Source organism: Capsicum annuum, chromosome 4 (assembly GCF_002878395.1).
Source record: "Capsicum annuum cultivar UCD-10X-F1 chromosome 4, UCD10Xv1.1, whole genome shotgun sequence".
NCBI classification, from domain to species: Eukaryota; Viridiplantae; Streptophyta; class Magnoliopsida; order Solanales; family Solanaceae; genus Capsicum; species Capsicum annuum.
Genome location: NC_061114.1, coordinates 17,945,764 through 17,961,742, shown reverse-complemented (window position 1 = coordinate 17,961,742; position 15,979 = coordinate 17,945,764). Strand labels below are relative to the sequence as shown.

Genomic DNA, 15,979 nt, shown 5'->3' with positions numbered 1-15,979 from the left:
GCAAGAGTAAAATCTGAAGGGGGTATAGTCGATGCTGGCGACATTGCCTTCGGCGTTGTCACTGAATCTGACAATTTTTTTGCCTGTAATTTAAAATAGAAGAAACTTTTTTCTTTCTAGCTATACTTCTAGAACATTCGCGATCAATCACTCTTTTTTATAGATTTTGCAGACATGTTCTTGCAAAATAAGAAAATTAATTCTGCTTAGGTACCCAAACAGTCCTGGGTTCTTGCAGGTTAGATGTACTTCCTTTGGGATTCCAAACTCACATACTTCTAGGGTTATGCCTGCTGCTGTAGGATTTGTGCTCTCTCTATCTACAAATGAAACAAACTGGCCCTTGATAGGGGAAAAAGTTCTTAGCTGATTTAAATGACCCTGATGAGGAACTCAAATAGTTTCTGAAGGAGTTTGATCTTACAAAACTATGTCTTGGGGATGCCTTAAAATTGTTTAATTTTATTTTTGCCTCATCAAGCTCTTCATTGAGTAGGTCAATCTCAATTTGACATGTCTCAATTTCTATTGCCAGTTTCGTCGTTCCTCTTTGAGTTTTCATTTAAATCGAGCTTTGTAATTTTTCTTCTCTTGAGTGAGTTAGTTATATTCATCTATAACTTCTTGAAGTTCGTTAATAATCATATCTAAGTTAGATTCAATGTTACAATTATAACAATTGTGTAGTCTTAGCTCGCTAGATTCACCTATTGCCATGAAACACATATTTAAGGCTTATACTTCTTCTTCAGTTTCATCTTTATCACTTCAGGCTCCAAAATTTTGATTCTTCCTGGATGTTCTTCTTTTAAATTCTGGACAATTCTGTTTGAAGTGGCCAGGCTTTCCATAGTAGTAGCAGCGTTCATCACTTCTGATGGGATCATTATTTTTTCCTCTTTGGGATCATTGTTCTCTCTGTCTCATGATCTACCTTACCCCACAGTTGATGAAGGTCATTCCTTCACTATTGACATCTTCCAGAATATCCTCCTCTTTGATTGGAGCAGCATTGAAGGCTACTAGTTTTTTATTTTCATCCTTGTAAAATCTGTTGATATAATTTTTGTGAAGATCTCCATATTTCAGAATGACAACTTTGATTTCCTAATTCTTTGGAAGGCTTTGGACCTGGTTTTGGACTTACAGGCTGTGTGGATAGATGATCCCTAGTGATTTCAGTTCACACACAATTTTACTGAATCTGGAAAAACATTATTTCGATGTCCTCATTTTCTTTCATTTTAAATAACTCGTATTCATTGATCAAGGCAACAATTTTTGACTTCTTGACTTTGGTGGTTTCTTCATAGGTTTCCTCCAGTTTGTCCCACATTTCTTTTGCGGTTTACAGGTTGATATCTTATCGTATTCTTTCCCATTAACTGTACATAAAAGTAAACTTGTAGCATGTGCGTTAGTTTGGACTACCTCTTGTTGTTCTTTGGTAACCTTGAAGCTTTCAAGGTCTTCTAAGTCAATACTTCTGGATTTCTTGTCTTTGTCCTTTTACTTCTCTTTAAGTTTCGGAATGGTCTTTGGACCCTTCCTGATGAACACCCAGGCTTGGAACTCATTTGATTGGACAATGATTCTGAACCTATTTTTCTAGTAAGAGTAATGTTGCCCATTAAAGTAGGGTGGTCTTGTGGAGCTGTGACTATCCTGAAGGAGAGCACCAAGAATATGATAATTGGCCATCTGATATTTGCTCACTTGCAGTTAAGCAATGCTATCTATGAGACTTGCTCTGATAGCAATTGAAATTTAAGGGGGGGGGGTGAATTTAAATTTTCTTGTGTGATTCGACTACTGACTCCGGACTCGCCTGCAGATCAGAACACTTCACAAATAGATTAAATTTAGAGCAGTTCAAGTAAGTAAATAACAAAACATAAAGTGATAACACAAAAATTTATCTTGGTTCGTAACACCAATGTGGTGTCTACGTCCAGTCCCCTTGGGTTTCAAGTTTTCTTAGATCGTTGAATATTTGGCTCAAGTGCAGTGATAGAAAATAAGTTCTGAAGATCATTTAATATTTGGCTTGAGTACAACGATAGGAAACAAGTTTTGAAGACTTAATTTGCTCTTCAGATCCTGTGACAGAGCTTCAGTTGATGTTACAAAGTTGACTCAATCCAACTTTTTATACAACAATTGTAAACTAAAGTTACAAAGCCTTGTGAGACTAAGATTGAGACACTTTGAATTTTCTTCTTGAAGTTGCGTAAAAAGTGTCTGTCTTCGATCTTCATCTTTTATAGTCTTCGGTTGCTACTCTTTATAAGGAAACCCAAGATATTTCTTCTCAATCAAGAATTTAAATTGATTCCTTGATTGAGGAATGTAGCCATTTGATATGTACATATCAGATATGTCTATATACGGCTTTGGATCACGTCCATATCAGATATATCCATGATCTATGTTTTCTTTTAATCTTGTATAGATTGATGTCTGTGTAACGGTTGTGGCATTCTTTTCTTTTGTTTTGATCCTGATTGCTTTTCTAATTGATCTAATCTACCGTGATTCTGGGATGGTGATTCTCCTTTCATTTCTAATAAATTAATTTTCTTGCCATGCTTGTTTAAATTGTCGTGATATTCTTATTATTGGATGTCCTTCCATTCCTAGAGCAGTCTTCAATATCTCGCTTCTTTTATTCTTTTATCAGCAATCTTCCAGTATCTTGCATCCTTTATCCTACAAAAATTCATCCGTTAGTTCGTCATTATTAAAACGTTACCTAAGGAGGCTAACATTACATACCTTGAAAACAAAGAGAACGTAGAGAAATTTGACCCTTGGAGATTAAAATCGTCAAACCCTAGGTACTTTCTCCTTTCTTGCTTATGGAATGATATTTAGAGATTCGCATAGGTGAGATAACTTGTTTAGGACCCTATATTCTTCCACAAGGGGTTAGGAACAATTTAGGGATATGAAAAGACCTCAACGCCCTTAAGATATAACAAAATAAAATAATTGTTGACGTACGACAGAGGGTCCGCGGGGCGGGGCCATTGCGAACCACAAGGTCCAAGGTGCGGGTCATCGCGAACCCCATGGTCTGCAGTTTGGGGTCAAAGCGGACCCATTCCAGTGTCCCTTCTTGATCTCTCCGCAGCGTGGAGCCTTTGTGGAGTGTCCCCTTTACGATTCCAACCCCTATTCAACGTCTAAACACATCCCCAGCGCGTTCCACCCTAACATAACATGATTTACCATCGATGTAGGGGTCCTAAAGGCTCATTGTGATATAAAAACTTGGAGCATTACAAGTAGTGTATGATTTTACCATTTTTGGAGTTTCTATAGATTTTTCCTTACCTTTAGTTCCTTTTTGCCCACACCATTTCCACTTTAAGGGCTCATCACTGTCCTCTTCTACCTTATTTTCTATGAGAGGCTACACAGGTTCATTGTCTTTCTGAGTAGTTACAGGAGTCCCATCATATATGAGAAGAGAAGACTCAGATAAAAAAGGTTTCTCCAATGTACTTGAAATACCTCTTTGATCACCAATCAATAGAGTCAGACTCTCAACCACCCAATCTTTCCCTGGTAAGGCACTACTCGGTGGATTGGATTTTTAAACAAGAAGATCTTCCTCAAATAGTTGTGCAAAAATTGAGTTTGACTCAAAGAAGGTTGGGGAACCTGGTTCTTTGAGGTTTTTTAAGGGGTATCAAGAGTTGGTGTCTCAGAAGGAGTTGCCACCGATTCGGACTTAATAGTTAACCCAAAACCTCCATTAGAATGCTCTTCAACTCAGGCTACTTCTGGGGTTGTTCCAAAAATTTCTGAAGTTGTATCTATGGTGGGTTCTATTATAGCCAAAGGTACTAGAGCTTTAATGAAGAAAGGATTTTCTTTAGTAGGTGTGGGTGAATAAGAAGTTTTAGGTTCATTGGAAGGGGAAGGATTTGAAGATGAAGCTTTATGCACATTGTGATTTTGAGCCAAAAAAGAAGGAATTTTTCAAATGTCTAATAAGCTTTGAAGACCAAATTAATGAAAATTTTAAGAGTTGATGGGAAGAAAAAAGAATTTTGATTTGTTTTTAAAGAGGTAATGTTTGGGCTTAAAGTGTAAGCGACGTGTCTGGTCCCTACTGGTATGCCCGTTCGGATTTAAAAGATGCTATTCTGAGAGGCGCGAAAGGACACGTGACAATTGTGAGAAGTTAATTTTATGCATTTTTAAGAAAGACATGCATGATACTAACCTGTGGGATGGGACCAAGTCCTTTTCCTTGCTTGAAAGAAATTTTTTCATTTGATGTCTGTCTCGTCATCCCTCCTCATATGTTTGCTCACTATGCGTGTATTCCTGTAAAGGTATGGTACTGAGTTAGACCAACTGAACAAATTAAAACTAGGATACCTGCTCCCCAATCACAACCAAGATTTGGAGGAATTAGATCCACTGAGACAGTTTAATTTATCTTGATTAGACCCAATCTCACTCTGCTTTTCATAAATTATTCTCGGTGAAGAGCCTCTGTGAAAATATCAGCCACTTGATCTTTAGTTTTGTAGAATTTTATACATGTTGCATCTTTTTCCAATTGTCTCTAAAGAAGTAGCATCTCACATCAATATGTTTTGTCCTCTTATGTTGTACAGGGTTTTTGGTCATATTTAGAGCACTTGTGTTTTCATGTATCAAGGAATAGTGTCAGTAATAATTCCAAAATCTTCCAGTTGTTGCTTGATCTAAAGTAATTGAGCGCAACATGAAGCAACTTTTACATATTTAGCTTTCGCAGTAGAGAGATCAACTGAATTTAGTTTTTAGAACCCCATGAGATCAGAAATGAAGTGAGAAAATGAGCCATTCTATAGGTACTTTTCCTATTTACCAGGTACCCTACGTAGTCATCATCAGCATGCCCTATCAGATCAAAATTTTATCCTGGAGGATAGAACAGGACCAGGTCCCCTATTTCTTTTAGGTATCTGAGAATTCTTTTAGCAGCCTTCAAATGAGACTTTTTTTCGACAATCTTGAAACCTGACACACATACCCACATTGAACACTATATCTTATCTACTAGCAGTCATATAGTATAGATACAATGATTCCTCTATACATAGTCTCATTTATTGAAGGACTAGGGTCATCAACGTCCATTTTTGAGCTCGTTCTAATGGGTGTATCAATGGATTTGGTATCACTCATGTTGAATTTATTTAGCAATTCCTTGATGTATTTTTCTTGAGAAATCATGGTGCCCTGTGGTGTTTTATTGATCTGCAACCCAAGGAAGATGATCAGTTCACCCATCATACTCATTTCAAACTCACTTTCCATAATTTTTGCAAATTTTAGCATAAAGAATCTGAAGTTGCACCCAAAATAATATCATTAACATAAACCTGCATAAGTAGGCCCTTTCTTCTAAACTTCATAAATAGAATATTGTCAATTTTTCCTCTCTTAAAATCAATTTTAAAAAGAAATTTTGATAATCTTTCATACCAAGATCTATGAGTCTGCTTCAACCCATAAAGGGCTTTATCTAATTTCAAGACATGTGTGGGCGACCAATGTCTTCAAACCCAAGAGGTTGTTTGACATAGACCTCTTTCTTCAGATAATCATTTAAAAATGCACTCTTTACATTTATTTGAAACAGCTTGAACCCCATATATGCAACAAAGGCACTGAGGATTCTAATTGCTTTTACTCTTGCAATAAGAGCAAAAGTCTCATCATAGTCAATTCCTTATTCCTGATTGTATCCTTATACCAAGTCTTGCCTTATTCCTAATGATAGTGCCATGCTCATCATGCTTATTTCTATACGTCCATTTTATCCCAATAATAGTTGTGTCGGCAGATTTGGGGACCAGGTTCCAGACTTTGCTCCTTTCAAACTGATAAAGTTCTTCTTGCATTGTATTTATCCAGTCAATATCCTTGAGAGATTCCTTTACATTTTATGCTTAATTTGGAATAAGAATGTTGAAATGGCCACAAAGATTTTTACTTGTGACCTTTTTTGTATTCCTGATTACAAGGGAGAAGTCAGATTCTCAAGAGGACGAGATGGATTATGCTTCCAGTTAGATCAACCACATATATGTTTTTGTATTTTTTCAGGATTATCCTTAGAGTCTTGTACCTAAGGACCTGGTTCTTCTTCTCCCCTTTCTTCACCAATCATATCATCTTGAGCATTTTGACCTTAAGATACTACTTCTGCTATATTATCCCTTTGAATGGGAATAAATTTCTCCATATCTATGCCATCTCTACTTCTAAGGTTCTTTATGTTCCCCGACTCATCAAAGATGAACTGAATACCCTCCTATGCACACAAAGTTCTTTTGTTATAGACCTTGTTGGCCTTGCTAGTTAAGGAGTAACCCACAAATACTGCTTCATCACTTTTGGAATTAAACTTTCCAAACTCGTCCTTGCCATTATTTAATACAAAGCACTTGCAACCAAAAGACTTGAAGTAATCAAGTTTGGTATTTTTGTTTAATAACAACTCATAAGAAGTCTTATTGAGAATAGATCTGATCAGACATTTGTTTGTGATATAACATGTAGTGTTTACTGCTTCAGCCCAAAAACTTTTGGGAAGGTCACCATATATAGACATGATTTTGAAAATATCAATCAGAGTTCTATTCTTACTTTCAACAACTTCATTTTATTGGGGAGTTCTTAGAGCTAAAAAGTTATGACTAATTCATTTTTCACCACAAAAGTCCTCCACTCTAGTATTTTCAAATTCTTTACTATGATCAGGCCTGATCCCTGCTATTTTGTTTTTCAACTTCACTCGAATTTGTTTAGTAAAGATCACTAAGACTTTATATGTCTCATCCTTTGTTCTTAAGAACATGGTTTATGTAAATCTGGAGTAGTCATCCACAATTACAAAAACATATTTCTTCCCTCCTCTACTTTGAACTTTGATAGGTCCACATAAGTCCATGTGCAGCAACTCAAGAGGTCTAGTAGTGCTTACTTACTTCTTTAGTTTGAAAAAGGACCTGATTTGATTTCCCTTGACACAGACAACACAAACTCTGGTGTCTGAGAACTATAACTTTGCAACACCACAGACTAAATCCTTTGAGACTAATTTGTTAAGTAGAGATGAAATTATATGACCCAATCTTCTATGCCAAAGATCTGCACCCTCACTTTGAGCACCCAAACAAGTCAGATTATTTTCAGGAATTGAGTCAAGATCAACCACATATATGTTTTTGTATTTTTTAACTCTGAGAATTACTTTTCTAGTTTTCAAACTAGTTATAGTGCACCAATCAGACAAGAACTTTACTTCATTACCTTTATCACATATTTGAGACACATTTAGCAAGTAGTACTTTAGTCCACTCACATAGTACACATCTTCAATAGCATGACTTAAGGACTTTCCAATTTTTTCAACTCCAAGAATGTAATCTTTCTTACCATTACAAAAAGAGACACCTCCACCTTGAAGTGCCTTGAGTGAGAAAAACTAGTCAGTTCTTTCTGTCATGTGCTTGGAGCATCCACTATCCATGAACTAACTTTGACTGCTTTCTCTTACTGCCAACTGGATTCTGAGATTATTTATTAGATATGGGAATCCATTTGAGTCTGAGTTCCCAATAGGGATAAAAGAGTAATCATAACTTTCTTGTTCCAGCAAGGTAGTCTACCTTTCTTAAATTGTCTCAGAGGACCAAGTCCCTCTTTAGGTGACTGCATCTATTGAACACACTTAGCTGAGTTCATTTCAGCTTTAAGCCTTGCCTGACAATTATCCTTTTTATGACCATTTCTTATACAATCAGTGTAGAGAAGATTGTTGGCCACGAAAACATACTTGTTGTGAGGATTGGAAGAAGGATTATTTGTGTTGGCAACCAATACCTCTACCATTATTAACTTCTTAATTTGTCATATTAGCTAGAATTTGTGAAGGGGTAGTCCATTTTAGTGACTTTTTTAATATCCTCTCTTATACGGATCATGTCTCTTTCTAGTTCAACATTTTTCTCTAGAGAAGATATAAGAAGCTTCTGAGACTTATTCAGCTTCTCCTCAAGCTCAAGTTGAGGATTACTAGTTTTACTTTTTCCAGTACAATTAGATTTAACTAATCTCTTTATTTTTTTCCAACATCTTCTTATTTTCAGAATATAGTTTTAGAGAGTGTTCTCCTAGATCAGAAATTTGAATGGTTAGAGCTATTTTTTCACATTAAAGATTTTATACCTTCTTTTCAAGAAGATCATTCTCAATAGTAAGCTCCCATAGAGAATCAGTCAAAACATTTGCAAGTTTTCTTAGCTTCTTAGGAGTATAGTCATTCATGTTCTGCTTAATATTAAGAGGAGTTACCTCATCATCTTCATCATCATATGATTATTCCATGAGAGCAAAAATGGAATTGTAAGTTGTTTTATCATCTTTTATGGCAAACATAGAGGCATCTTTAGGTTTTTTTGACTCATCTGATTCATTTGATGAGTAGCCCAGGCATCTAAGGCTTGCTTAACTACACAATCTGTTGTAGCTTTTCTCTTGGACTTGTCTGGGATTGGGTCATTCTTCTTTCCTTTGTCTCCTTCAGACTTCATGTGTTCTTGATAGTCAATTTTGTGTAACGAACTATTCTTGATGAAATGTCCTGGTTTACTATATTTGTGGCACAAATTATTTGCACCTGCAAGTCTGTTGTTGCTATCTTCTTTTGAAATCTTTCACTCCTCTTCATAGCCCTAATAATTTTTGAGTTAAGTAGGCAACATCCTCATCATCCTCACTAGAATTAGATTTAAGGCTTTTAAGGCCAAAGATTTCTCTTTCTTAGGCTCTTTCTTCTCTTGGTTTTGTTGCTCCTTCAGCTCATAGGTCTTCAGATTTCCAATTAACTCATCCATAGTGAGAGTCTTAAGATCTCTTGCTTCAGAAATGACATTCACCTTAGTCTCCCATGACTTAGGTAGTACACTCAATATTTTTCTTGCCTGTTTGCTAGGTAGAATGAATTCACAAAGACAGTGTAATTTATTTGTGATAGAGGTGAACCTGATGTGCATCTCCTGAGTAGTTTCACTTTCCTTCATAGTGAAGGCTTCATATTGGGTAGTAAGCATATAGACCTTTTGACCTGACTGGTTCCTTCATAAGTAGCCCTTAGACGATTTCAAATTTTATTTGCACTTTCACAAGAAGAAATGTAATTGTACTCATCAGGTCCTATTATATACCAGAAGTTTCTTAGCCTTAAAATTCTTGTCTATCTTTTTGCAATCCTATTCATCGTATTTCCTTTGAGTTTTGAGAACCAACTTAGTAATTTCTCATTCCTTAACTTCTCTCATAGGAACATGTGGCCCACATAGATTATATCCCATAACTCACAATCTTCAACCATTATAAAGTCATACATCCTTGTCTTCCACCAACCATAATACTGCCTATTAAAACGAGGTGGTCTGGTGGTTAATTATCTTTTCTCCAAGTTTGGTGATGCTGCCATGACTCAAGGTCCACTTAGGTGTTAATCGTTTAGAGTGTACTGCTTTGAAACCAATTGGTGAACTGTATGAATTCACCACCAGTTGGGGACAAGGTCCCTGATGAAATATTTTTCAACTATAATAAAGAAACTAAAAATAAACTCGCAGAAACAAAACAACACCAGAGATTTTACGTGGAGACCTCCTTGCTCAAGGAAGAAAAATCATGACCTGTCCACACAGGATTTCTCAAATTTTACTATAATCAAGCAAATGCTTGATTACATACTTCCACAAACTTCAAAGGATTTAACTCTAAATTCTAATCCTTGTAATACCTCTATTACAAATCAACGAGACAACCGTCACACTTTCACTCAATCAACTAGCTCTAATCGATTGACCTCAGGTAACTCTACCTAAGATAACACTCAACATAATCAAAACAGATTTTACTCACAATCACGGGAGTAAACTCAATTTTAGAACAAGACTCAAGATAACAAAAGTTAAAGAACAATCAGGTCTCTAAGATTAACTTTTGATCTTGAGTCGGAGAAGCTTTTGCTTAATATTGGAGAAGATGATTTTCACAAAAACTAGGTCACCAAGTTGATCGCCTTTGCTTATATATGTTTTGAGAGAGACTGAGTGGAAATTCGATTGGGCCAGGTGTCCCACATTGTAAACTGCGCACTTGCACAATGATGATCCTACAGGACAACACTGTGTAGAGTGCAACAGTGTACAATTGTCCCTCAGCAGTCCTAGAAAGTAGCATATGACGGACCTGATCTTTGAATGTATTAATTATTCATCATCAAAACATAGAACATAGAATGAATGATTTTGAGAGTGGTACGGAAGATTTTAGTTGAATTCATTTAGAAGATATAATAATAAATATAAAAAATACTTAAAGGTATTAATGATAAAATCAAGCAATGAACTGATTAATTTTATTATTTCAAAGTGAATAAGCTAACATTATTTAATAATTATTCCTAAAAAAAAGCTTCGCTTATCGCGCGACTACTATTTATTACATAATATTTGAGAATGATGTTATAGATATGTAATTTTATAAAGAATCTATCACTGTAATAAATGTCATTATCGTTATAGTAGAATGTCGTTATAGAGGAGTAAAATATAACATGAAAAATTAGCTCTTAAAAAAATTAGATTAATATAATAAAATATCGTTATAATAAGGTGACGTTATTGGGAGGTCTTATACTTGTAGTTACTATGATTCTTGCTGGGAAAAGAAACCACGACGAAGAAAAAGAGGTTAGATTTTGTTTAATTTGTATACGAAGTCCTTTTTTAAGCAACGTGTATTGGAATGATTATAATGCGCATTAATACATAAAAAAACAGTGATTGGGGAAGATTTTGAATTGTTAAATGTTTTTGATCCATATACTGGATAAAGATTATAAAATAATGAATTAATCAGATCCATCCTTGTACTTATCTGAGTTTATAAAATGGATACTTTTACTTATCTTTTTCTCATCTAAATCCTTTAATTCAATAAAAAAAATACTTTTTTCGTCCTATTTTATATGTCACCATTTGATCTTATACGGAGTTTAAGAAATAAGTAAAGACTTGATACTTTTTATCAAATTGTCCTTCATTAAAATAATGTACTGTTATTATTTTTAATTAAGTGAACCTTTATAAATGGGACAAATAAGGGTGAAAATATAATTATGTCTTTAAATAGTTACCAAATAAAAAAACTCATATTCGTTTTGGGACGAAAAAAAAAATGATAACATATAAAATGAAAAAGGAGTAATTTTTTTAAACTCTTGTTTTGACATACGTGAGAGTGTGTGATACAAACAAAAAAGGGGTACAGGCCCCAACGTCCCACCTTTTTAAAAAAATTATCTAAAAAAACAAAAATTGACATTATTCCTTTCCCTTTTCTTAGTTTTAAGGTTCTCCTCCACTTCTTAATCATCTCCACCACCTTCCACCGCCATCACCGTCGTCACCACAACCACCGTGTTCCGACAATCATAAACACATCATTTCTTAATTTGTTTGGAAGGATTTAAGGATGGCGATTTTGTAAAGAATTGTTTGATTGTCGGCATTTATTCCATGTGAATTGTGCGGATAATTGACTTATGAGGGTTTTGAATTGCCCGATTTGTCGGTGTTTGGATTGGATTGATTCAGGTGATTCGAGTTTGGTCGAAAGTGACGATGATTGGAAGATATGGTGAGTTGTTGGTTAACTAAAAATTTCTACATTTTGGAGCTGTAAGTTCTTGAAAGAGAACCCTCATTTTTTGAGCCTTTTTTCGTGTTCTTTTATTTGCTTATGAGTTTTCGAGGCTGAATACACTATGAATTGACATAGTTTTTTTTTTGTTTTAAGTTGTGGTTGGGAGGGTGAAGATAGTAGTGATGGTGGTTGGGTGGGTGAAGATGGGTGGTGTCGGTGGAAGATGTAGTTGGGTTTTGGAGCTGTGGAAATTTCTGCATTTCCTACATTTTGCATTTTGAAGAAATTTCCAAAAATGCAGAAATTATTCTGTCAGAAGATGTGGTGTTCGGATTTGGAGCTGTGGAAATTTCTGCATTTTGAAGGTGTAATTTTTTATGATGTGGTTCGGATTGATAGGTGGGCTATTTTTTATTTAATTTAATAATTTTAAAATTAATTAATAAAGATATTTATGATATAACATTAATTTATGTGACGTGGACATGAAATGTAATTTTTTTTAGGATGATAGAGCTACACACATGGTAGGAGGAGGAGTTTAAAATCTTGTGTTTTAGTGACTAAGTAGATGTGTCCACCATTGAATTTATTTCAGCTAAAACAATAACGTAACTCGTTTTAGATATTAATTTACCAATAAAACTGTCTTTTCTTGAGAAACTAAATTATAATTTCCACCAATTTAGCACTCCATATTTTTTCTTTTCTTTGTAGGCTGGGTGGGATCTAGAAATAGGCAATTTCGATGGGGAAAAGAACAAAACACTATAAGAAAATAGTCAATACCAAAGGAAAAAATGGTCCCTAAAAGTGAGATTTCGATCCATAAAAATTAATAGCGATCAGATAAATCCGATCGCTGTCAACTTGTTATATATCGGGTGTAGCTTTTAAATAGTGATGAAGTTAGAATTTTCATTAAGGAGAGGTCAAAACTAAACATACGAAATAACTGAAGAGGATTCAACATGTACTGTATATACATAAAATTATTTTTAACCACATAAAAATAATATAATCTTCCGTTGAATAAGGTTCGGATGAATCCCGGATAAAAAGTAACTCCGCTCCAATTCCAAAGAACGAATAAATTTGTATAAATTCTGTGTAAATGTAAAAGATATTTCTAGTTGGAAAGCCATTACTAACAGAAATTGTGGTTTTCCGGCAAATTAAGCTTCTATTTCCCTTTGGACACTATTAAACGTCACTTTTGTCTTTTTTAAAAAAAAAATATTATTTTGTCTCTCTCTTTCTTTTTGATTTGAAATTATTAGGAACTCAAAACTTTAAATTTCATGCTTCCAACAAAATTTTAAAGAACACAAACGACCAAGTTAACAATATGATCTCAAACTTAGGAAAACATAAACACAATCAAACATCTTTCTTATACTTTTATTCATTGAACCATAGTTGCACATACAACCAAACTATAGAATTTGAACATGCAGATACACATCTTTTTGCATGTAAGAATAAGCAAATAACCTTATGTAGACATCATTTTGCCCCCTTCAATTACAAATTAACTTTTAAAAGATTCAAGACACCCCACTAGAAGGAAAAGTTTAGCATGTCCATGCTTAAGTTCTCCATCATGAGAGTTTCCATAAAACCACAACTATAATTAGGGGTAGCAATCGACATCTTGCTATTGTAAGTTCCAAATTTATTGGGCTTAAGTAGACAACTTGAAGGAATAGCCACAATTGGAATGTTGTCACAATTGCAAATTTCAATCATATAGCCATCTGGATCATGGAAAAATACTTGATCCACTTTGATCCCTTCTTCCTCTACCACTGCTGTCACATACCTCATTTCCATCTCCTCTAACCTCCTCTTCACCAAGTTAACATCACTGCACTGCTTAATACCAAAACATGACATGACATGACATCAATAAAAAAAATAGGAAATTAACATAGTAAGTGTATCAGAACGATGGCCTAGCGATCAGTGAAGTGAGATGTAAACCATGGGAAATTAGGGTTCAGATCCCACCATAAGTCAAACGAATTTGCTTTATAAAAAGAAGATATATATCAATGAACTTTTATGAAATGGTTTCACGGGATTCAACCAGTTGTCTTGATCGTGGAACAACATTGAGAAATTGGAATGCCGGTTATCAAAGGATTTCCTAGATGTTTTCTTCTCATCAATAAGTACAAAGTAATACTAATAAGATAGAAACAACATAGGTGTATCATGTATGGCCTAGTTGTCGATAAAGTGAGTAAAAATCTTGGGAAACTAGGGTTTAAATTCCAGCTGATGTGAAAATGTTGATTTTTTCCCAGTTCCCAATTATCTAACGGAAAGAATAATGCACTAATATTTTATTGGTGGAAGATAATATATAACTAGAGAAATTTAGTAGACGAGCATGCATATATATATATACTCCGTCTGTTTTAGTTTATATGATCGTATTTGACTAGTAGACATAGAGAAATTAAGAAAGAAAAACAAATAATTTACCTGAAAGGAAATGTGGTTATCCTTTGGATTAATAGGGCGTGGTTCATCGTTAATATCCAAGTCCTCCATGGTTTTATTCTCAAGCAAGTGAATCCCAATGCCATAATTGTAAAGCCTTCAAAATTTCAAAATAAAGTTAAAATTTTATCATATTCTTAAACATTTCAAAGTTTATGAATATGCCCCAATATAATATTTGTAGGTGATATTACATGCATAGGCTGATGGAGTATATAATTAAACTAGTTCAACTGGATCCAGTATTTTCAATATGAAGTATATATATATATAAAATATTATTGAGCCAATTCATTAATTAAATGAGTTCAACTGAATTGAGTATTTTCAATATGAAGCATATATATATATATATATATATATATATATACATCAAAAAATAGTATTGAGCCAACTCCATTCATAAATAATGGTGCTAATCAACCATACTCATTAGTTAGTCCTACTCCTAAAACCCTAGTATGCGCGACCTATAAAAACATAACTTTGGTGTAGCTAGCTAGGGAAATAATTTTTTCCTATTGTTTTTTGAGGTAATTGCCACTTTTAGCTTGCATCAAAATAGGGTATTATAATTGATGACTCAAACATAATTACTGTAAATCTACTTCTGCAAGCAGAACTTCATAAATCTACTAAACTAACTTTTAAAAATGCAATGTGTTCGATAATGAAGATCTAAAAAAAAATTTAGACGTATAAAATTTAAATTTTGAATCAATACTAACCAGGCTCCATTAAAATTAAAAGAAGAAGGGCGTTTGATAAGACAAAATCCCAAGACATCTTCATAGAATCTCACAGAATTCCAAACATTTTTCACCAACAAAGAAACATGGTTCAATGAAAGTAGAGGCAATGCTTGGTAACTCACTTCCTCAATCTCCATATTCATCTTTCTTCTCTGCTTTTTTCTTTCACTTATATAACTTAATTAATTTGTGTTTGGATGATCAAATTAGCCTAGATATGTTGCCTATTTATAAGTGTGTATTGGAAAGTTTCCATTATCCAACTACTTACAACTTATTAGAAGCGATATTTAGGAACCTTCTTAGTAAGTTCTTGTCATGGTACTATAGGACAAACATTATTAAGTTGTGTGAAAGTGAATGTAAACCTATTTACACATCTTATAGGACAAGACGTTTGAGTGTTCAAAGATACGTACTTCCCTCGTGTTAAAGGGGGGAAAAATTAATAGTTTGGTAGGTTCATTAGAAAAAAATAATGTATGTATTAGTTTTGTGTATTATTAATATCTTGTTTGATACATTTTTTCAATCTATGTATAACCAATGCAAGAAAAATTGTTGGTATTATGTTATACTTAACTAATTCATCGAAACCCCTCAGTATTCACAATACAATAGACTTTAATGCATGCATTAGCATGTGTGAAGATACAATAGTTCCTCAAAATCTTTTTCACATTGTTTTCATTATATTTGTAGAGGGTATTTTTGTAAATATTTTTTTTATATAAAAATATGCAATGAAAATTATTATTAACACACCAAATCAAACATTGCATAAGAAATAATTTCAGCATAGTTAATGCAAGCATAACTAATACTTGCATTATTACTATAATATATTTTGCATTATTCTTATATATTCTACCAAACAATGAGAATTTAGAATTTGAAGTTTAATTTCACCTCTACTCACAAAACTTAAAAAAAATTCAAGTAAAATGCATGTTCAAATATAACTTCTAGTTCCAAAACTA

At 34.0% G+C, this 15,979-nt stretch overlaps 1 protein-coding gene across 1 annotated transcript; it reads right to left on the bottom strand.

Annotated features, from left to right (window-relative positions):
- Positions 1-13,116: 13,116 nt before the first annotated feature.
- On the bottom strand, positions 13,117-15,208 carry LOC107869796 (glyoxylase I 4). The gene is made up of 3 exons (XM_016716230.2): positions 14,976-15,208; positions 14,230-14,344; positions 13,117-13,611 (listed from the first exon to the last, which is right to left on the bottom strand). The coding sequence occupies exons 1-3, from the start codon at positions 15,140-15,142 to the stop codon at positions 13,300-13,302; spliced, it is 594 nt and encodes a 197-aa protein (XP_016571716.2). The 5' UTR covers positions 15,143-15,208; the 3' UTR covers positions 13,117-13,299.
- Positions 15,209-15,979: the final 771 nt, after the last annotated feature.

What these genes read in the sequence shown, in the direction of transcription:
- LOC107869796 (XM_016716230.2), bottom strand. Translation starts at nt 15,142, where the DNA reads ATGAATATGGAGATTGAGGAAGTGAGTTACCAAGCATTGCCTCTACTT. An exon ending in TTTAATTTTAATGGAGCCTG is followed by an intron (nt 14,345 to 14,975) that starts GTTAGTATTGAT and finishes GAAATTTTGAAG; the next exon opens with GCTTTACAATTATGGCATTG. An exon ending in ATAACCACATTTCCTTTCAG is followed by an intron (nt 13,612 to 14,229) that starts GTAAATTATTTG and finishes GGTATTAAGCAG; the next exon opens with TGCAGTGATGTTAACTTGGT.